The following is a 14,464-nucleotide window of genomic DNA, read 5'->3' on the forward strand; positions in this document are numbered from 1 at the left end:
CCTTCTTTGTCTTTAAAGAGTGTTGTCTTCGCACGTGTCAATATCGTTTAAATCATTAATGTTTTTTATTTAGATGCTTCAGGACAGTTCATATATATTGTTTTCTGTCGATTTGTTAAATCGCAAATGAATTTTAAATTGTGTATAGTTTGATAAAAATAAAGAGAAAGAAGAAACAAAGCCAAATGCAGTGTTCGAGCAGGGTAGTTACCATTATAGCTAAATTTGATGAAGATTTATATTTTAAATTGTTTTATATATATAATAAAATTGAATATAATTTATGAATGGATCTTTCAGATTAAACGCTCTTCAAATGAGCGTTTCCATATACTGCAAAATAAATAGTTAACTTAGTTCAGTATAGCAAAGAATGGATTCCTAGCATAAAAATATTCAACATAAATCTAGCATTATTAGCATTAAGAATAAATTACAAATATATTCACCATGAAGCGAAGTTTGGATGGACGAAATATCTCTCAGGTAAATAATTATATTTAATCATTTTTACAAAATTGTAATAAATAGAAATAAAAGAAGCATTGATATTATTTTACAGGAGGAGATTGATGACCATGATCCTTTACAAACACAACAACAACAGCAACAACAGCAACAACAAGATGAAACTGAACAGCAACAACAATTAGAACAGCAAACTGGACAACCTCAAATTCGTTTTTTAAGTGCAAATGTTTTGCAGCATTTACAGCAACAGCAAGATGTCCAGCAACAAACACAACAACAACAACAACCACAAGTTATTACTTTGCAGCAATTGCAAAATTTTGTGCCTTTACAGACTCAGCAATCACAGCATGATCAACAAAGGGCACAAACTATTTCTGTGCAGTCTTTACCTCAACAATTTTTACAGGTGAGAGATGCATCTTTTTAATAATAAATAATTCAAATGTTTTTTTTTAAGATATAATAATTACTTTAGGGTGCTCAATTGATTAGTACTCAAACTCAAGCTGCGCTTCAGCAACAACAACAACAAACACAGCAACAGCAAACACAGCAGCAACCACAACAGCAGCAACCACAACAACAACTCAGTTATAGTGTTATACCACAGATGCAAACTGTTAACATTGATGGTCAAGAGGCACTTTTCATTCCATCTTCTGCCATGTCTGCTGCAGGAGGACATCATCAAAGTCAACCTACAATGCAATTTGCCACTGCTAATGGACAACAAGTCCAACTTGCTAGCCAGCAAGTACAGTTGGCTAATGGTCAAACTATTATTACACCACAACCAGTTAGTTTAATAAGAGCACCAAATGTCTTTCCCACTTCTATTATACAGAATATCACTGGACAGACTGTACAACTACCAACAGGTATGTATATTGTTTTTATAAAATTATTTTTATAATTATTAAGATAGTGCATTTAATTCAATGTTTTTTATTGTAAGGACAAAGTGTACAAGTTAGACCACTTCAATTTCCTATGCAACATGTTCAACAAACTGTACCTGTGCAAGTACCAGTTACAGCTAGTAATGGACAGACAGTTTATCAAACTGTTCATTTTCCTGTTCAAGCATTATCCAGTGTTTTTAATGTGCCTGCCACACAAATGATACCACAAATCACACAAGTATATTGATTACATAAATAAGAATTTATAAATAACAATAAATATATATTATTTAAAATAAAATTTATTTGTAGCAAATTCCACAAGTGGCTCAAATAATTACACCAAATGGACAAATTCAACAAGTTCAAATTGCTAATTTACCACAACTTCAAAGTTTACAGGTAATTATAAAAAAAATAATGAAAATTATAAAAAGAATTATTATATCATTGTGCATGATTTTATTAAAACAATTTTGATGTAAGAGTCAACAAGTAACGCAAGTAGCACAACAACAAGCACAACAACAAGTAGTGCAACAACAAACTCAACCACAAGTAGTACAGTCTGTACAGCAACAGCAACAACAACAACAACAAGCAGCGCAAGCTCAAGTACAACAACAACAACAGCAACAAGTACAACAAGTTGTACAACAAGTAATACAGCAACAGCAACAACAACAAGTTCAACAAGCACAACAATCATCTGCCGCACCGTCATCAACTGTAGCGACTTGGAGCACAACAGTAACAACTCCAAGTAATGTCCAGGTAAAAGATATATATTAATATAAATATTTATTTTAAATTAAACTTTTTAATAAATGTTATATTATATTTTTTATAGGTACTTGGAATTGGTGCACTTGGAAGACCAATGCAAGGAAACAGTAACGTAATTACTACGAAAGATGGACAGAAAATTGATGTGCAAACACTGTCGGCTTTAACAAGACCACCGGATTCGGTCGAAGGTGATATAAAAGTAACCAGTATTGATGCCAGACAATTAGCTAGTGGTCAAGTTATACATATTCCTGCTCAATCAACACAACCTGCTGTTCAACCTATAACAATTGCAGGTATGTATATTACATTATATTACATTACATTACATGATTATATTATTATATTATTTTTTTTATTTATATTTATTTATATTTATAAAAAAATTATTAATATTTTAATATATATTAATCATATTTTATAGGTACACAAGCCCAACAGCTAACTTTAATTCCTGCATCTGCGTTAGCAAATTTAACTGCCCAGCAAGGTAACATGATAAGGGGCGTTGGTAGTGGAAGTATAATGCAACTTCAACCTGCCGGCGGAATGAATGCGACAAATGGTTTTCTTCAGTCGATACCTGTGCAAAATATTCCAGGTTTGGGTAATGTACAAGTTATACCTGCAAGTGCTCTTCAGCCTGCTACTGTTCAAACGCTACCTGCAACAGCAGCTACACCTATTGTCGCTGCTCCAACCGTGCAATTAGATTCAAATGATCCAACAAAATGGCAAATTTTGCAAACTCTTCAGTCAAACAACACATTGGCAACATCTACTCCTACATCACATCAGCATCAAGTAACAACTGCAACGTCTGCGAATATTGAAACGGATTCTAATAAGCAACATCGTAGGAGAGTTGCTTGCACATGTCCTAATTGTGGTGATGGTGATAGGTAGAATTAAAAAAAAAATTATTATTTATTCAAATTTATAATATAATTTTATAAATTTAAATTATTTGATTAGGAATAGAGATATGACTAGAAAAAGGCAACATGTTTGCCATATAGCAGGCTGTAATAAAGTATATGGAAAAACAAGTCATCTTCGGGCTCATTTAAGGTGGCATACCGGAGAACGACCATTTGTTTGTAGTTGGATATTTTGTGGTAAGAAATTTACTAGATCAGATGAGCTTCAGAGGCATCGTAGAACTCATACTGGCGAAAAAAGATTCCAATGTCCGGAGTGTACTAAAAAATTTATGCGATCAGATCATTTGACGAAACATATAAAAACACATACGAAGATTCGAAGTACGGTAAGAAAAGTTATGGTTTTATTGAAATTAATTTGATTTCTAGATGAACAAAAAAATGGATTATATTGGATATACTAAAAATTTATAATTTTGAGATTATTTTTATGTTTTTTTTTGTTTTTGTTTTTTTTTTTTTTTTTTTTTTTTTTTTTTTTTTTTTTTTTTTTTTTTTTTTTTTTTTTTTTTCTCTCTTAATTTAGGAAGCCGCTACTTCGACGCAGGAAGGTTCTTCCGACAGTCAATCTTCCACGGAAGAAAAAATTATTATTGCTCTCAAAGAGACGGAACAATCTGATATCGTTATTTCCGAGCAAATAGATGAAATAAAACCTCAACTGGCGAATCATGTAACAAATGAATAAAAAAAAAAGAATCATGTTTTTCTCCGCCTTTAAAAGGTTTAGGAATAAAAGAACTTGTTAAAACATTGATTGTTATGTTAACAACGTCGAAGAAAAATTAAAAAATCTAAATAGTGTTATGTTGATTATGGCGGTTTGCACAGATCTTGCAATTATTTTTTGCAATGAAAAAAAAATGAAACTTTTTACAGGGATTATCATAATTCTCGATATAGTAAATGATCTATTTTTGTATTAAATGAATTTTGTAAATATGTATAATAATTGTATATTAATTGTAAAAAGGAAAATTTTTTGCACAAAATGAATTTTACACTTATAAACGGTTTTTGATTTTATGTGATTCATAGAAATTTTCAATCTTTCTCCTTAATATAGTGAAATTTTTATAATATATAGGGACAATAATATTATATTTAATTAATCTTTTCAGGTATATTATTTAAATAAAATAATACATAGAAAAAAAAATAAAAGGTAAGATGTTTAATTGTTTTTATTTATTTATATAAAAGCAGACTTTTCTTAAAAAAGAATTTTATTTCATCACTTTTATTTGTGTGTTAATATATGATTATATTTTTTATGAATAATAATTTCTAGATATTTTTATATATATATTTTAAAATAGATATTTATATATATATATTCATATCATTTTTTTTTCTTATATTTTTAATGTATTATATAAAACATTATTATTTTACAGTGAAAAACAAAAATGTGTATTTTATTTTTAATTTTTTGAAATTTTAAAATTATTACTTTTTCAACTTTTTAATATATTAAAAGAAAAATAAAAATTATTTTTATTATTGCAACTATTATTTAATTTCCATATTTTTTTTACATAATATAAATTACATAGTATAAATTACATAATATAAATAAATAATAGAATTAGAATGAATAAATAAATGATTAGAAATGAAATGTTTAAAAATGGATATATATATCTGAAAAGCAAGGATACGGATCTTATTTCAATAACCAATGGTGTTATAGTTACAAAGGAAATAAGATATGTTCTCATTTTGATGGTATGACTTTAAGAGCTTTCAGGTGTGGTGCATTCAAGTGTATTCGTATGTACTGTTCGATCGAATATGACTCGTCAATGGTATAAACAAACGCTTGAATTTTATCGAGATGTACATTAATTTAATCATTTGTACGTGTGACGAGTTTATTTCAATTTATATTCATTATAAAAAATAACAGTGTATCTGAATATTTCGAGTCTGGAAAATTTTAGAATATTATAGATTCAATTCGTTTATAATGATTCAGAAATTGATATAAAGTGCGGTAGTTTCAAAGACCGTTCTCTTCTGGATATAGAATCATTTTGTTAATTTTAGGTAAATAGTTTATAATTTATCATATCATATATAAACATTCAACATATGTTCTTAAATAATCATAAAACTTACAATACGAATGTAAAATATTGAAGAAACTATTGAAATTATTTTTGTGCTAACCTAATTGTAGTGTTTTCTATATAGGAAGTCTAATCTTATCTTATAAATATGCTTCAGCCTTTGTATATTATACTATTAATAATTTAATTATTTATAAAAATGAATTGAAATTTATTTAAATTAATTATTTTGTTTTTATAATATATTTTTATCAGGGATAGTAAATATTTCTGTAAAAATTAAATATAAGGATGCCTGCACCACCTCCACCTCCACCTCCTATTTTCAATACATCTGGATCTAATGTAGGAAGTCAAGATAGAAATTTACTTCTTCAATCAATTAGAGCTGGAAAAACCTTAAAAAAAACTATAACAATAGATAAAAGTGCACCTATAGTTAGTGGTATGTTATAAAATATACTTATTTTTTTATAAATTATGTTTATCATATAATAATTATTATTATTTTAGGTAGAGTAAAAAATGAATTAGGAAACTCTTCTTCCTTGAATATCAAGGAAAATAATTCTAATGTTAACAACAGCAATGCAAATAATGGAGGACCTATAGGATTGGGTGGATTATTTTCTAGTGGCATGCCTAAATTGAAACCTATAGGATCTAGAATGACTTCAAATGAAAAGAATACTAACAATATAAATAATATAAACTTGAGTCAATCAACTGTCCCTAGTATAAAAAGAGGTCCACCTCCAATTCCACCACCAGCTACTCAAAAGCCACAAATATTTGCTCAGGTAAAAATATTAAAAAAATTAAATGTCTAAATAAATTTTAAGATTTTGTTTAATGTTTTAGAAAACAAATTCAATACCAGGACAAAATACTACAGATTATACTAGTTCAAATACTGAAGCATCTAAAGGATTTGGAAAACCTACTCTTGCACCAAAACCACCTTCCACATCCTCATCTGCATTGCACAAACCATCACCACCTCCTAAAAAATTAAATTTAACTACTGGAGGAAGCGTATCAAGAGCACAAAGTATGCGATTACCTAGATCACCTCCTGTGCTTGCTCCAACTCCATCTTCTCTTCATCAGTCTCAAGATTGCCTAAATGAAACCCAACCAAGACCTACAAATCGAATACTTAGACCTCCAATCGCGAAACCTCCATCTCCTCCAACTTCTAGAACAAATAATAATACAATTAGCACTGCAACTAGAGTAGCACCACCACCACCTTCTAGAATAACTGTTAGTGCTCCATGTATACCACCTCCACCTCCTCCTCTTCCTCATCGTCCAACTCCTACTCATCAAAGATTGGCTCCACCACCACCACCACCACCGACACCACCTACAAGAAGTTCTTCTATGCGCAATGGACAGACAATGAACATTTTAGATTTAGAGCTTCGATTTGCTGATATGTTTCATTCTGTTGCAAATTTTCCATCACCAGAACCATTTAAAGGATTTACAAAAATCTACAGTAGCAGAAATGGTGAGAATGATACACTCCAATATCAATTGTATTCTTTCTTGAATCATAATATTAGACAATATACTGCAGAATTGTTTATGTAAATTTTATAATTAAAAACATTTGTACATCTAAAAATATTTATCATATTTTACATGATATTTTGCTATTAACAATTTATCATATTTATCATATTTGATTACACTTTTTATATTTATATTTTATAGATTAATTAATTTATTTTGTTTCATAAATGAAAAATTTATTTTTTTTTCTACAAAGTAAAATTATATTTGAAAAATAAATTGTATTAAAATTAAATTGTATATTAACTTAATTAATTTTGATTGTTTATTATATATTAAAATATATTAAGAAATTATAAATATTTTATAAACTAATTAAATCATTAGTATTAATGTTAATTACTTATATTGATGCATATTATGATGCACATTTTCAAAATCCAATTGCATGTTAAACTATTGATAATTCTTAATAAGCAAAATTAAGATTTATTAAGATAAAAATAATAACAATATTTAAAAATTCCAGCCGCAAAACAGCAAGCTCCTGCGCCACCAATGTCTTCTATATCCAATACAATGGTATCATTAAACACATCATCTGGGGGTTAATTGTGACAATATAGTACTTCTTTGACATATTAAAAGTTTACAAATAATTTGTTATATTTATTATGTCATATGATTAGTTAATAATTTTTAAAATATTACAACGAAAGAAAAATTTAAATGAAAAAAAAAATGGAATAAAAATATTAAAACCATTACATATTATAAAGTATTCAACATTTTAAGTTCATAAAGAATAACATATCGATTTTAATATTTTTCGTAGTTATATATTTTTCTTATAAATTTCAGTATATTATACTGTGTTAAATTAAACAAAAAATTATTTTTAAAAAAATAATTAATAATTTATACATAAATAATTGATCATATAAATCATGTATATCAATGTAATGTTTTGAGCGGTTTTATAAGGATAGAATCTTATATATCTTTATTTATAACAACGATTTTTTATTAACTAATATACAATATTAAATATCAGAATTCTTTTAGATATAATTTATTTTAGCTGGCAGTTAAACGATGTGAAACTTTCCTAATTCTATTGTTAAATCGAAGATTCAGTCTATTTTGCAAATTTTATGTTAATAAACAATGATTTTTCATAGTTCTTTCATAGCTTTATTTAAAATAGACAATATAATCTCCGCGACAGCATCGATAAATAAATCAAAAATATTCATTATCCCAATATAAAAATAAATATTTTTATTTTCTTGCAAGCTTCGAATTAATTGAAACTTTCACATCGGTAATTTAACTCGGAAAAATGCAAAAATTCATAATACAATTAAAATAATTTTTACATTTCGAGTTCCTTTTCAATAATCTTACGATATTCGTCAAAACCTCCTTCGATGCATCGAACAGAACCTTCAGCACATACCCAAAGTTCAGTGCATACCATGCGAATTAATCTTTCATCATGCGAAACTAATATAACACCTGCCTGAAAGATTTATTTAAAAAAATGATTGTAATATAATTTAAAATAGAAACAAATAAATTAAAAAGAAAAATTTTTACCTGACATGCATTTAGTGCTTTACCTAAAGCTTCAATAGATTCAATATCCAAATGATTTGTAGGTTCATCAAGTACTAAAAAGTTTGGCATAGCAGCACACATTAATGCAAATGCTACTCTAGATTTTTGTCCTCCAGATAAAGAATTGATAGATTGCAAAGCTAAGTTACCACTTATTCCAAAACTTCCAAGCATTCTTCTATATTCTTCAATTGGTTTTCCTAAAATAATCAAATAGTATAAAAGGATATAAAATTATAAATTTTCAATATTAATAATATATAAATTTCAAATAAATTCATACCTGGAAAATGATTTTGTAATAATTCAACTGGACATACGCGCATATCTAGTTGATCTACATGATGTTGACTAAAATATCCAAATTTTAAATTTCTATGAACATGTACTGTACCTCGTGTTGGACTTAATGCACCTGTTATGATCTTTAAAAGAGTAGTTTTACCGGCACCATTTTCTCCAACAATACAAATGCGAGATTGTAAACTAGCAGTCAAATTCACAGAACTAAATATATATGAATTATCATTTCCTCCAATATAACTAAAGGAGACTTCATTAAGTTGTAATATTGGAGGACTTAATGGTTCAACATCTGGAAAGCGAAGAGTTACTTCGCCTTCCTTTTCCATTGGTTTAAGTTCTGGTCTGTTGAAAATAATAAAATTTTAAATAATATTTTATAAAACTTTGTTTATTATTTAAATTATTTAAATTTATTAAACTTACAATTTTTCTAACATCTTGATTTTACTTTGTACACTTGAAGCACGATTGGCATTATATCGGAATCGATCAATAAATTCCTGTACATGTGCTCTTTTAGCTTGTTGAGCTTCATATTCTCTCTGTTGATTTCTTTCACGTTCTCCTTTAGTTTTTGAAAATTGTTCATAATTACCTCGATATGCTTCAATTTTTTGTCCACGTAAATATAATATATCAGTGGGAACCTATCATTAAATATAATTTTAATTTAAATTTTCAAACATATAATTTTAGAATAATAATTTCAAAAAATATAGAAATTTATACCGTGTCCAAAAAATTTCTGTCATGAGAAACAACAAGTAAAGTAGTTGGCCATGATTGTAAATATTTCTCTAACCATAAAATAGCTTTAATATCAAGCATATTTGTAGGTTCATCAAGTAACAAAAGATCAGGTCTAGAAAATAGTGCTCTTGCAAGAGCTAATCTCATTCTCCATCCACCAGAGAAGGCTTTAGTTGGCCACGATTGTCTTTCAACAGAAAATCCAAGTCCTGATAAAATAGCACTAGCTCTAGCAGGTGCTTTGTCTACTTCTGCTAATTGCATTGCTTCATATATTTTAGCTAATTCTTCGCCTAATGTATCCCCAGTTTTACCACCATCTTTTTCTATCATTGCTTGTAATTCTGCTTCTTTACTAAGTAACATACTTCTTTCTTGATCACATTCTAATACAGATTCAAGTGCAGAAGTATTGTCTCCAGCAACTTCTTGTTCTACATGTAAAACTCTTATATGAGATGGTATTCTTAATTGTTTACTGAAATAATTAGAATGAAATGATACAAACAATTAAACAAAATATTTAATAATTAAAATGTTATTATGGAACAATTCTAGTACCTAGATATCATTCTTAATAAAGTTGTTTTACCCAATCCATTTCTACCAATAAGGCCATAACGTCTACCAAATGCAAGTGTTAAATCAGCTCCTTGCAATAATATTCTATCTCCATATGCTATATCAAAATTTTCTATCCTAATATCCTGAATCTTATTTACATTGCCTTTTGTTTCCATTCTACTATCCTTTTTACTTGTCATTTGACTCGCACTAGCAGATTCTATACCTTGAGTTGTGATATTAATTCGTCCACTTAATTCATTATTACTTCTTTTTTCTTGTTTTTGTTGTAATTTTGCTTCTGCTTTTTCTAATTTTTTAGCATCTACTTTCTGTTAAAGAATATTTTTTAATTAAAATATATATAGTTAATATATATTTATGAGAAATTCTATAAAGAGTTAATTTTAGATTAGAATTCTAGTTAAAACATTAAAAGATTCTAGTTAAAACAAATACAAAAGTATACAAAAAGATCAATTGAAGCTTATTTAATTAATTATAAATTATAAACAATTTATTAATTTTTTTAAGTTAAATTTGCATTAAATAAAAGAAAGAAATAGAATGTGACAACAATATAACAAAATAACTTCATTCTTTCTTCATGTCACATAACATAAATTCAATTATTTAATGAATTTAATTTAATAATTATATAATATATTAATATAATATATATTAATAAAAATAATTTAACTTAATAAACTTAATTAAAAATTTTTATATATCAAATTTTATGTTTTTATCTCTAAAATTGATTCTACAAATATATCCCATGAATATTAACATCCTATATGTATATATATATATTAATGTTATTAAAAATTATCTTCAAGCATAAATTTTTACCATGCCATCATCTCTAGTAGTAACCCATATACTCTTTATTTGTTCTACTTGAGCTTCTAAAGTAGCAGCCATAGTCCCCAAGTGTACTGGAGCATTTAGTACTTTGTTCACTCCATTTTTTCTCCTTTCAACATTTTCATCATTTGAATTACCTTTTAACATTTCCAATAACTTTACACATATTTGTCTAAAAATAAAGAAATGTAAATTAAAACATATAAAACATATAAAAAATTATAATTAATATATTATTAATCATATTTAAAATTATTTAAAAAATGAATATATTATAAGAAATTATATTATTTCGAGTTAAAAAATTTATCAATAAATCAAAAATTTAATGTTATTATAAGAACATATGATAATGTTATATGATGATATAAAAAACAGAGAAATTTGAACACGTTTACAGACCTAACCTCATTTTCTGTTTTTTCTGCAACCTCGTGTAATACTTCTCCTATTGCTTCATAAACTTCATCTCCATCCTCGAAATCATCCTTAGAGCTATCTAAGATACCTTCATAAATGCAAATATTATTTAAAAAAAAATATATCATTTATAAATTATTATTAAATAACAAATGTTTTCTAATGTTAGGTTATTTAAAATATACCTTCCACATATTGATACAAATCATCATCTATTGTGGGAAATTGACTGCGAATATATTCTCCACAGATTGCCATGCCAATTAATGTATTGTAACAAAAATGTTAAAAAGAATTTATTTTGAATGATTTATAAAACGATATTCTTGACAGAACCAGACGTCAAAATTCCTTTGAACACTGCAAACACATGTTTATGCCATTTTAGAATATAATACTGCAGTCAAAAGATCATCCAGATAGTTTAATTGACATTAAATAAATTTTCAATATGCTTAGTTCATATACGATTTTTTTAATAATATTTTAAAAAATCTCAGTTCTGTTTTAATAATGTATAAAAATTCTTCGAAATTCAATTTGATATATTATATAGAATTTAATGGTAAAGTAGCCATTTTGAAGCTGTCAAAACGATTTTTGTCATTTGATTGTGTGTAATATTTGTTTCATTGAATTCTGATATTTATTTATAATTATTATTCAATTTTTATGTTGCGGTCTATTTGCATCATTAAAAGTATTCATAATCGAAATGATTTAAAGTTAATAGAATGCAGGATAAAAATTTATCACTGTTTCGAAAGAAAGATGGCAAAGAAAGTTGATGGAAGTGATGTGAATTTTTGTAATGTAGACCAAGGTCTTTTCCTCAAAATTGTTTAATAATTATTATCAGATTTATTTAGTTTTATTTAAATTGTTTAAAGGAAGAGCAAAATACAGACCTGTATAAAATAGAGAAAATGGCGACCGACATCGAAGAATCAGATACTGATGATCATGAAAGACCAGCTCCACCAAAACGGCAATGTACACGACTCAAAGCTACCGAAACGATTTGGGATATGGTAATTACGAAATATAGTTATAAATTATTTAAATTCCAATTTTATATTTTATTCTTCAAAAAAAAAAAATATTAAACAATAATAATATTTCAAAATATATATTCTATTTGAGCAATTACTTTGTAGGAAAAAAGTTCAAATGGAAAAAAAGTGGAACAAATACAAGAAGCAGAAAATGTTGAATATGATGATGTAGAGAAACAAGCAAGGGAAAAATTAAAAAGATGGCAAGCTTGTCAGGTTGCTAAGGGATATGTAGATAATACCATTAACAAAGTATTAGAAAATTACATTATGGGAACATCATCTTATTCTCTAGAGGAATCCAGATTTCAATTATTCAGAGGAAATGATATGGAGGATACTGCAGTCATGATGGCAATTCGTAATCATGGTTTAGTTCAATCTGCAGAACTTGTTTCTCAATCCAATGCTTTTTACAGTGACAAAGCTCCAGGATATTGGACCAATAATGAATATACAGATCTGCATTGTTTTTACCCAGCTAATCATAAATCAGATGGTGGAAATTTTGAGAATTCAGTAGCTACTACATCTACAAATTCATTGAGATTGAATGATTCAAAAAATCCAGAAGAATATAATAAATTTGATTGGGATTTGGATAAAATAGATGAAAATGATCAACAGGAGAACTTTTTAGAAAGAGCTGTAGCAGAAGCTATAAAGAAAAAAGGGCTTAGTGCTCTAAGCGTTGATTATGGTTGAGCACTCTAAATATTTCATCTTAATATATGATTACACAATAGCATTGCATATAACTTTTTATCTTTGCAAATCCATTTCGATTTGTGTAACAATTACATAGATGATATTCATCAACAATTTTGTGACTAATTGCATTCTATTAGACAAAAGATAAAAATTATTTCTTTATTCATCATGAGCAGATGTATGTCTAGTTATGCATAGAGATTTATCATATACATATATTCCAAATTAAAATATTTTTGACGAAAAATTAAATTTCATTAATATATAAAGATCAATGTAGTACAAAGTTTTGTTTACAATTAGTTGAATTGTATAAAATAAGTTCAATCATATTTGATTTATTTAAAGAAAGAATTTTAAAAATTTCAAATACTTAATTCTAAATATGTCAAATATGTATAATAGCTTTAAATCAGTTGGTAATTGTTAATTATTGTTAAAATTCATTCCATATAGTATTATATTGCTTCTATCCATTCCTGAAAACTATATTTTTTTGTAAATCATAATTTTTTACATGATATATGTTTATTAACATTAATATAATGTAGAATATATAATGAATTTTAGGAAGAAAAACGAATCTATTTTATGTAAGAGTATTAAAAATACTTTCTTCTAACTTTTTCATTTATATACAAAGGCTGTATTACATCTGTAAATAGATTGTTACGTATGAATAACATATAAATAAAATTTTCATTCACGTTAAACGATGATACATATTTGTACAAAACATATAATGTGTTCTCTGTGCACATGATTCATATTTCTGGCATTTATGAATAAAGAGGTGTAAACAAATATAGTGACATGTCATTCTATAAAGAATTCCTGCAATATGATCTAAAAACTGTAAATTATTATTTGAAAAATTGATTAATTTTAAAACTAAATTTTTTAATAATTTTTCAATTCAATAATTTTATTATGAAACAAAGTTTTATTTAAAACTAAAAATAATTTTTTTTATTGAAAAGAATTTAGAGATTTATAGTATTTTAATGATATTATTTAGAGATACTATTTTTAATTCGTGTAATATAATATTCTTTCTCTATATAATTTTCTATGTTAATTTCCAGTTTCATTTATTATATTTTATTAAATAATATTTTATTAAAATTATTTTATAAAATTATATTTTATTAAAATATTTTAATTCTTATCAAAATATAAATATAAATCAAATTATATTTTTATTATGATGAAATTAGACATATTCATTTGATATGAATTCATTCATATGAAAACAAATAAAAAAAATTAATTAAATTATTTTTTCTATATCAAAAATAAAAGAATTGTTTATGAAAAATTATAGATATATATGGATACAAACATATTTCCAAATCTATTAAGATGAAAAATAATAATCAATTTTTTAATTTAAATTTTAATTTATAATTAATTTATTATATAACGCATTAATACTAAGGAGTAATTTAATTGCATAAAATCAATAATAT

The 14,464-nt window shown here is 26.2% G+C and overlaps 4 protein-coding genes across 8 annotated transcripts in view; 3 read left to right on the forward strand and 1 right to left on the reverse strand.

Moving 5' to 3' along the window:
* Positions 1–3,967, forward strand: part of LOC102681601 (transcription factor Sp2-like) — a 5,320-nt gene extending 1,353 nt beyond the window's left edge. The window contains exons 1-12 of one of the 3 annotated variants that reach the window (XM_031512248.1): positions 1–203; positions 301–486; positions 563–880; positions 950–1,352; positions 1,430–1,614; positions 1,689–1,778; positions 1,863–2,150; positions 2,227–2,461; positions 2,590–2,655; positions 2,767–3,067; positions 3,141–3,435; positions 3,636–3,967. In XM_031512248.1, the coding sequence (XP_031368108.1) occupies positions 451–486; positions 563–880; positions 950–1,352; positions 1,430–1,614; positions 1,689–1,778; positions 1,863–2,150; positions 2,227–2,461; positions 2,590–2,655; positions 2,767–3,067; positions 3,141–3,435; positions 3,636–3,797 (2,379 nt within the window). In that variant the 5' untranslated portion in view covers positions 1–203; positions 301–450 and the 3' untranslated portion in view covers positions 3,798–3,967. Of the gene's footprint in view, positions 204–300; positions 487–562; positions 881–949; positions 1,353–1,429; positions 1,615–1,688; positions 1,779–1,862; positions 2,151–2,226; positions 2,462–2,589; positions 3,068–3,140; positions 3,436–3,635 lie in introns of all 3 variants that reach the window. The other 2 variants (XM_031512247.1, XM_006619341.2) reach the window with 2 other exon arrangements.
* Positions 3,968–4,801: 834 nt separating this feature from the next.
* Positions 4,802–7,527, forward strand: LOC102681908 (formin-like protein 14). The gene is made up of 5 exons (XM_006619344.2): positions 4,802–5,158; positions 5,437–5,626; positions 5,695–5,981; positions 6,043–6,697; positions 7,232–7,527. The coding sequence occupies exons 2-5, from the start codon at positions 5,473–5,475 to the stop codon at positions 7,312–7,314; spliced, it is 1,179 nt and encodes a 392-aa protein (XP_006619407.1). The 5' UTR covers positions 4,802–5,158; positions 5,437–5,472; the 3' UTR covers positions 7,315–7,527.
* A 177-nt stretch (positions 7,528–7,704) lies between these two features.
* Positions 7,705–11,612, reverse strand: LOC102670580 (ATP-binding cassette sub-family F member 3). Of its 2 annotated transcripts, none has more exons than XM_006619345.2 (9): positions 11,415–11,612; positions 11,212–11,317; positions 10,795–10,981; positions 9,940–10,274; positions 9,358–9,856; positions 9,052–9,275; positions 8,606–8,970; positions 8,302–8,522; positions 7,705–8,224 (listed from the first exon to the last, which is right to left on the reverse strand). In XM_006619345.2, exons 1-9 carry the CDS (start codon positions 11,485–11,487, stop codon positions 8,078–8,080), a joined length of 2,157 nt encoding a protein of 718 aa, XP_006619408.1. In that variant the 5' UTR covers positions 11,488–11,612; the 3' UTR covers positions 7,705–8,077. The 2 variants fall into 2 exon arrangements, with proteins under 2 accessions (XP_006619408.1, XP_006619409.1); XM_006619346.2 differs by having other exon boundaries at positions 11,217–11,317; positions 11,415–11,463.
* Positions 11,606–13,799, forward strand: LOC102670815. 2 transcript variants are annotated; one of them, XM_006619348.2, is made up of 3 exons: positions 11,606–11,794; positions 12,120–12,260; positions 12,387–13,799. In XM_006619348.2, exons 1-3 carry the CDS (start codon positions 11,792–11,794, stop codon positions 12,987–12,989), a joined length of 747 nt encoding a protein of 248 aa, XP_006619411.1. In that variant the 5' UTR covers positions 11,606–11,791; the 3' UTR covers positions 12,990–13,799. The 2 variants fall into 2 exon arrangements, with proteins under 2 accessions (XP_006619411.1, XP_006619410.1); XM_006619347.2 differs by having other exon boundaries at positions 11,786–12,042.
* The last annotated feature ends 665 nt before the right edge of the window (positions 13,800–14,464 follow it).

Source organism: Apis dorsata, unplaced genomic scaffold (assembly GCF_000469605.1).
Source record: "Apis dorsata unplaced genomic scaffold, Apis dorsata 1.3 scaffold_407, whole genome shotgun sequence".
NCBI classification, from domain to species: Eukaryota; Metazoa; Arthropoda; class Insecta; order Hymenoptera; family Apidae; genus Apis; species Apis dorsata.

What these genes read in the sequence shown, in the direction of transcription:
- LOC102681908 (XM_006619344.2), top strand. Translation starts at nt 5,473, where the DNA reads ATGCCTGCACCACCTCCACCTCCACCTCCTATTTTCAATACATCTGGA. An exon ending in AGCCACAAATATTTGCTCAG is followed by an intron (nt 5,982 to 6,042) that starts GTAAAAATATTA and finishes TTAATGTTTTAG; the next exon opens with AAAACAAATTCAATACCAGG. An exon ending in AATCTACAGTAGCAGAAATG is followed by an intron (nt 6,698 to 7,231) that starts GTGAGAATGATA and finishes TAAAAATTCCAG; the next exon opens with CCGCAAAACAGCAAGCTCCT.
- LOC102670580 (XM_006619345.2), bottom strand. Translation starts at nt 11,487, where the DNA reads ATGGCAATCTGTGGAGAATATATTCGCAGTCAATTTCCCACAATAGAT. An exon ending in AAAACAGAAAATGAGGTTAG is followed by an intron (nt 10,982 to 11,211) that starts GTCTGTAAACGT and finishes CTTTATTTTTAG; the next exon opens with ACAAATATGTGTAAAGTTAT. An exon ending in ATCAAGATGTTAGAAAAATT is followed by an intron (nt 8,971 to 9,051) that starts GTAAGTTTAATA and finishes TATTTTCAACAG; the next exon opens with ACCAGAACTTAAACCAATGG.
- LOC102670815 (XM_006619347.2), top strand. Translation starts at nt 11,902, where the DNA reads ATGTTGCGGTCTATTTGCATCATTAAAAGTATTCATAATCGAAATGAT. An exon ending in GTGATGTGAATTTTTGTAAT is followed by an intron (nt 12,043 to 12,119) that starts GTAGACCAAGGT and finishes AATTGTTTAAAG; the next exon opens with GAAGAGCAAAATACAGACCT. An exon ending in CCGAAACGATTTGGGATATG is followed by an intron (nt 12,261 to 12,386) that starts GTAATTACGAAA and finishes ATTACTTTGTAG; the next exon opens with GAAAAAAGTTCAAATGGAAA.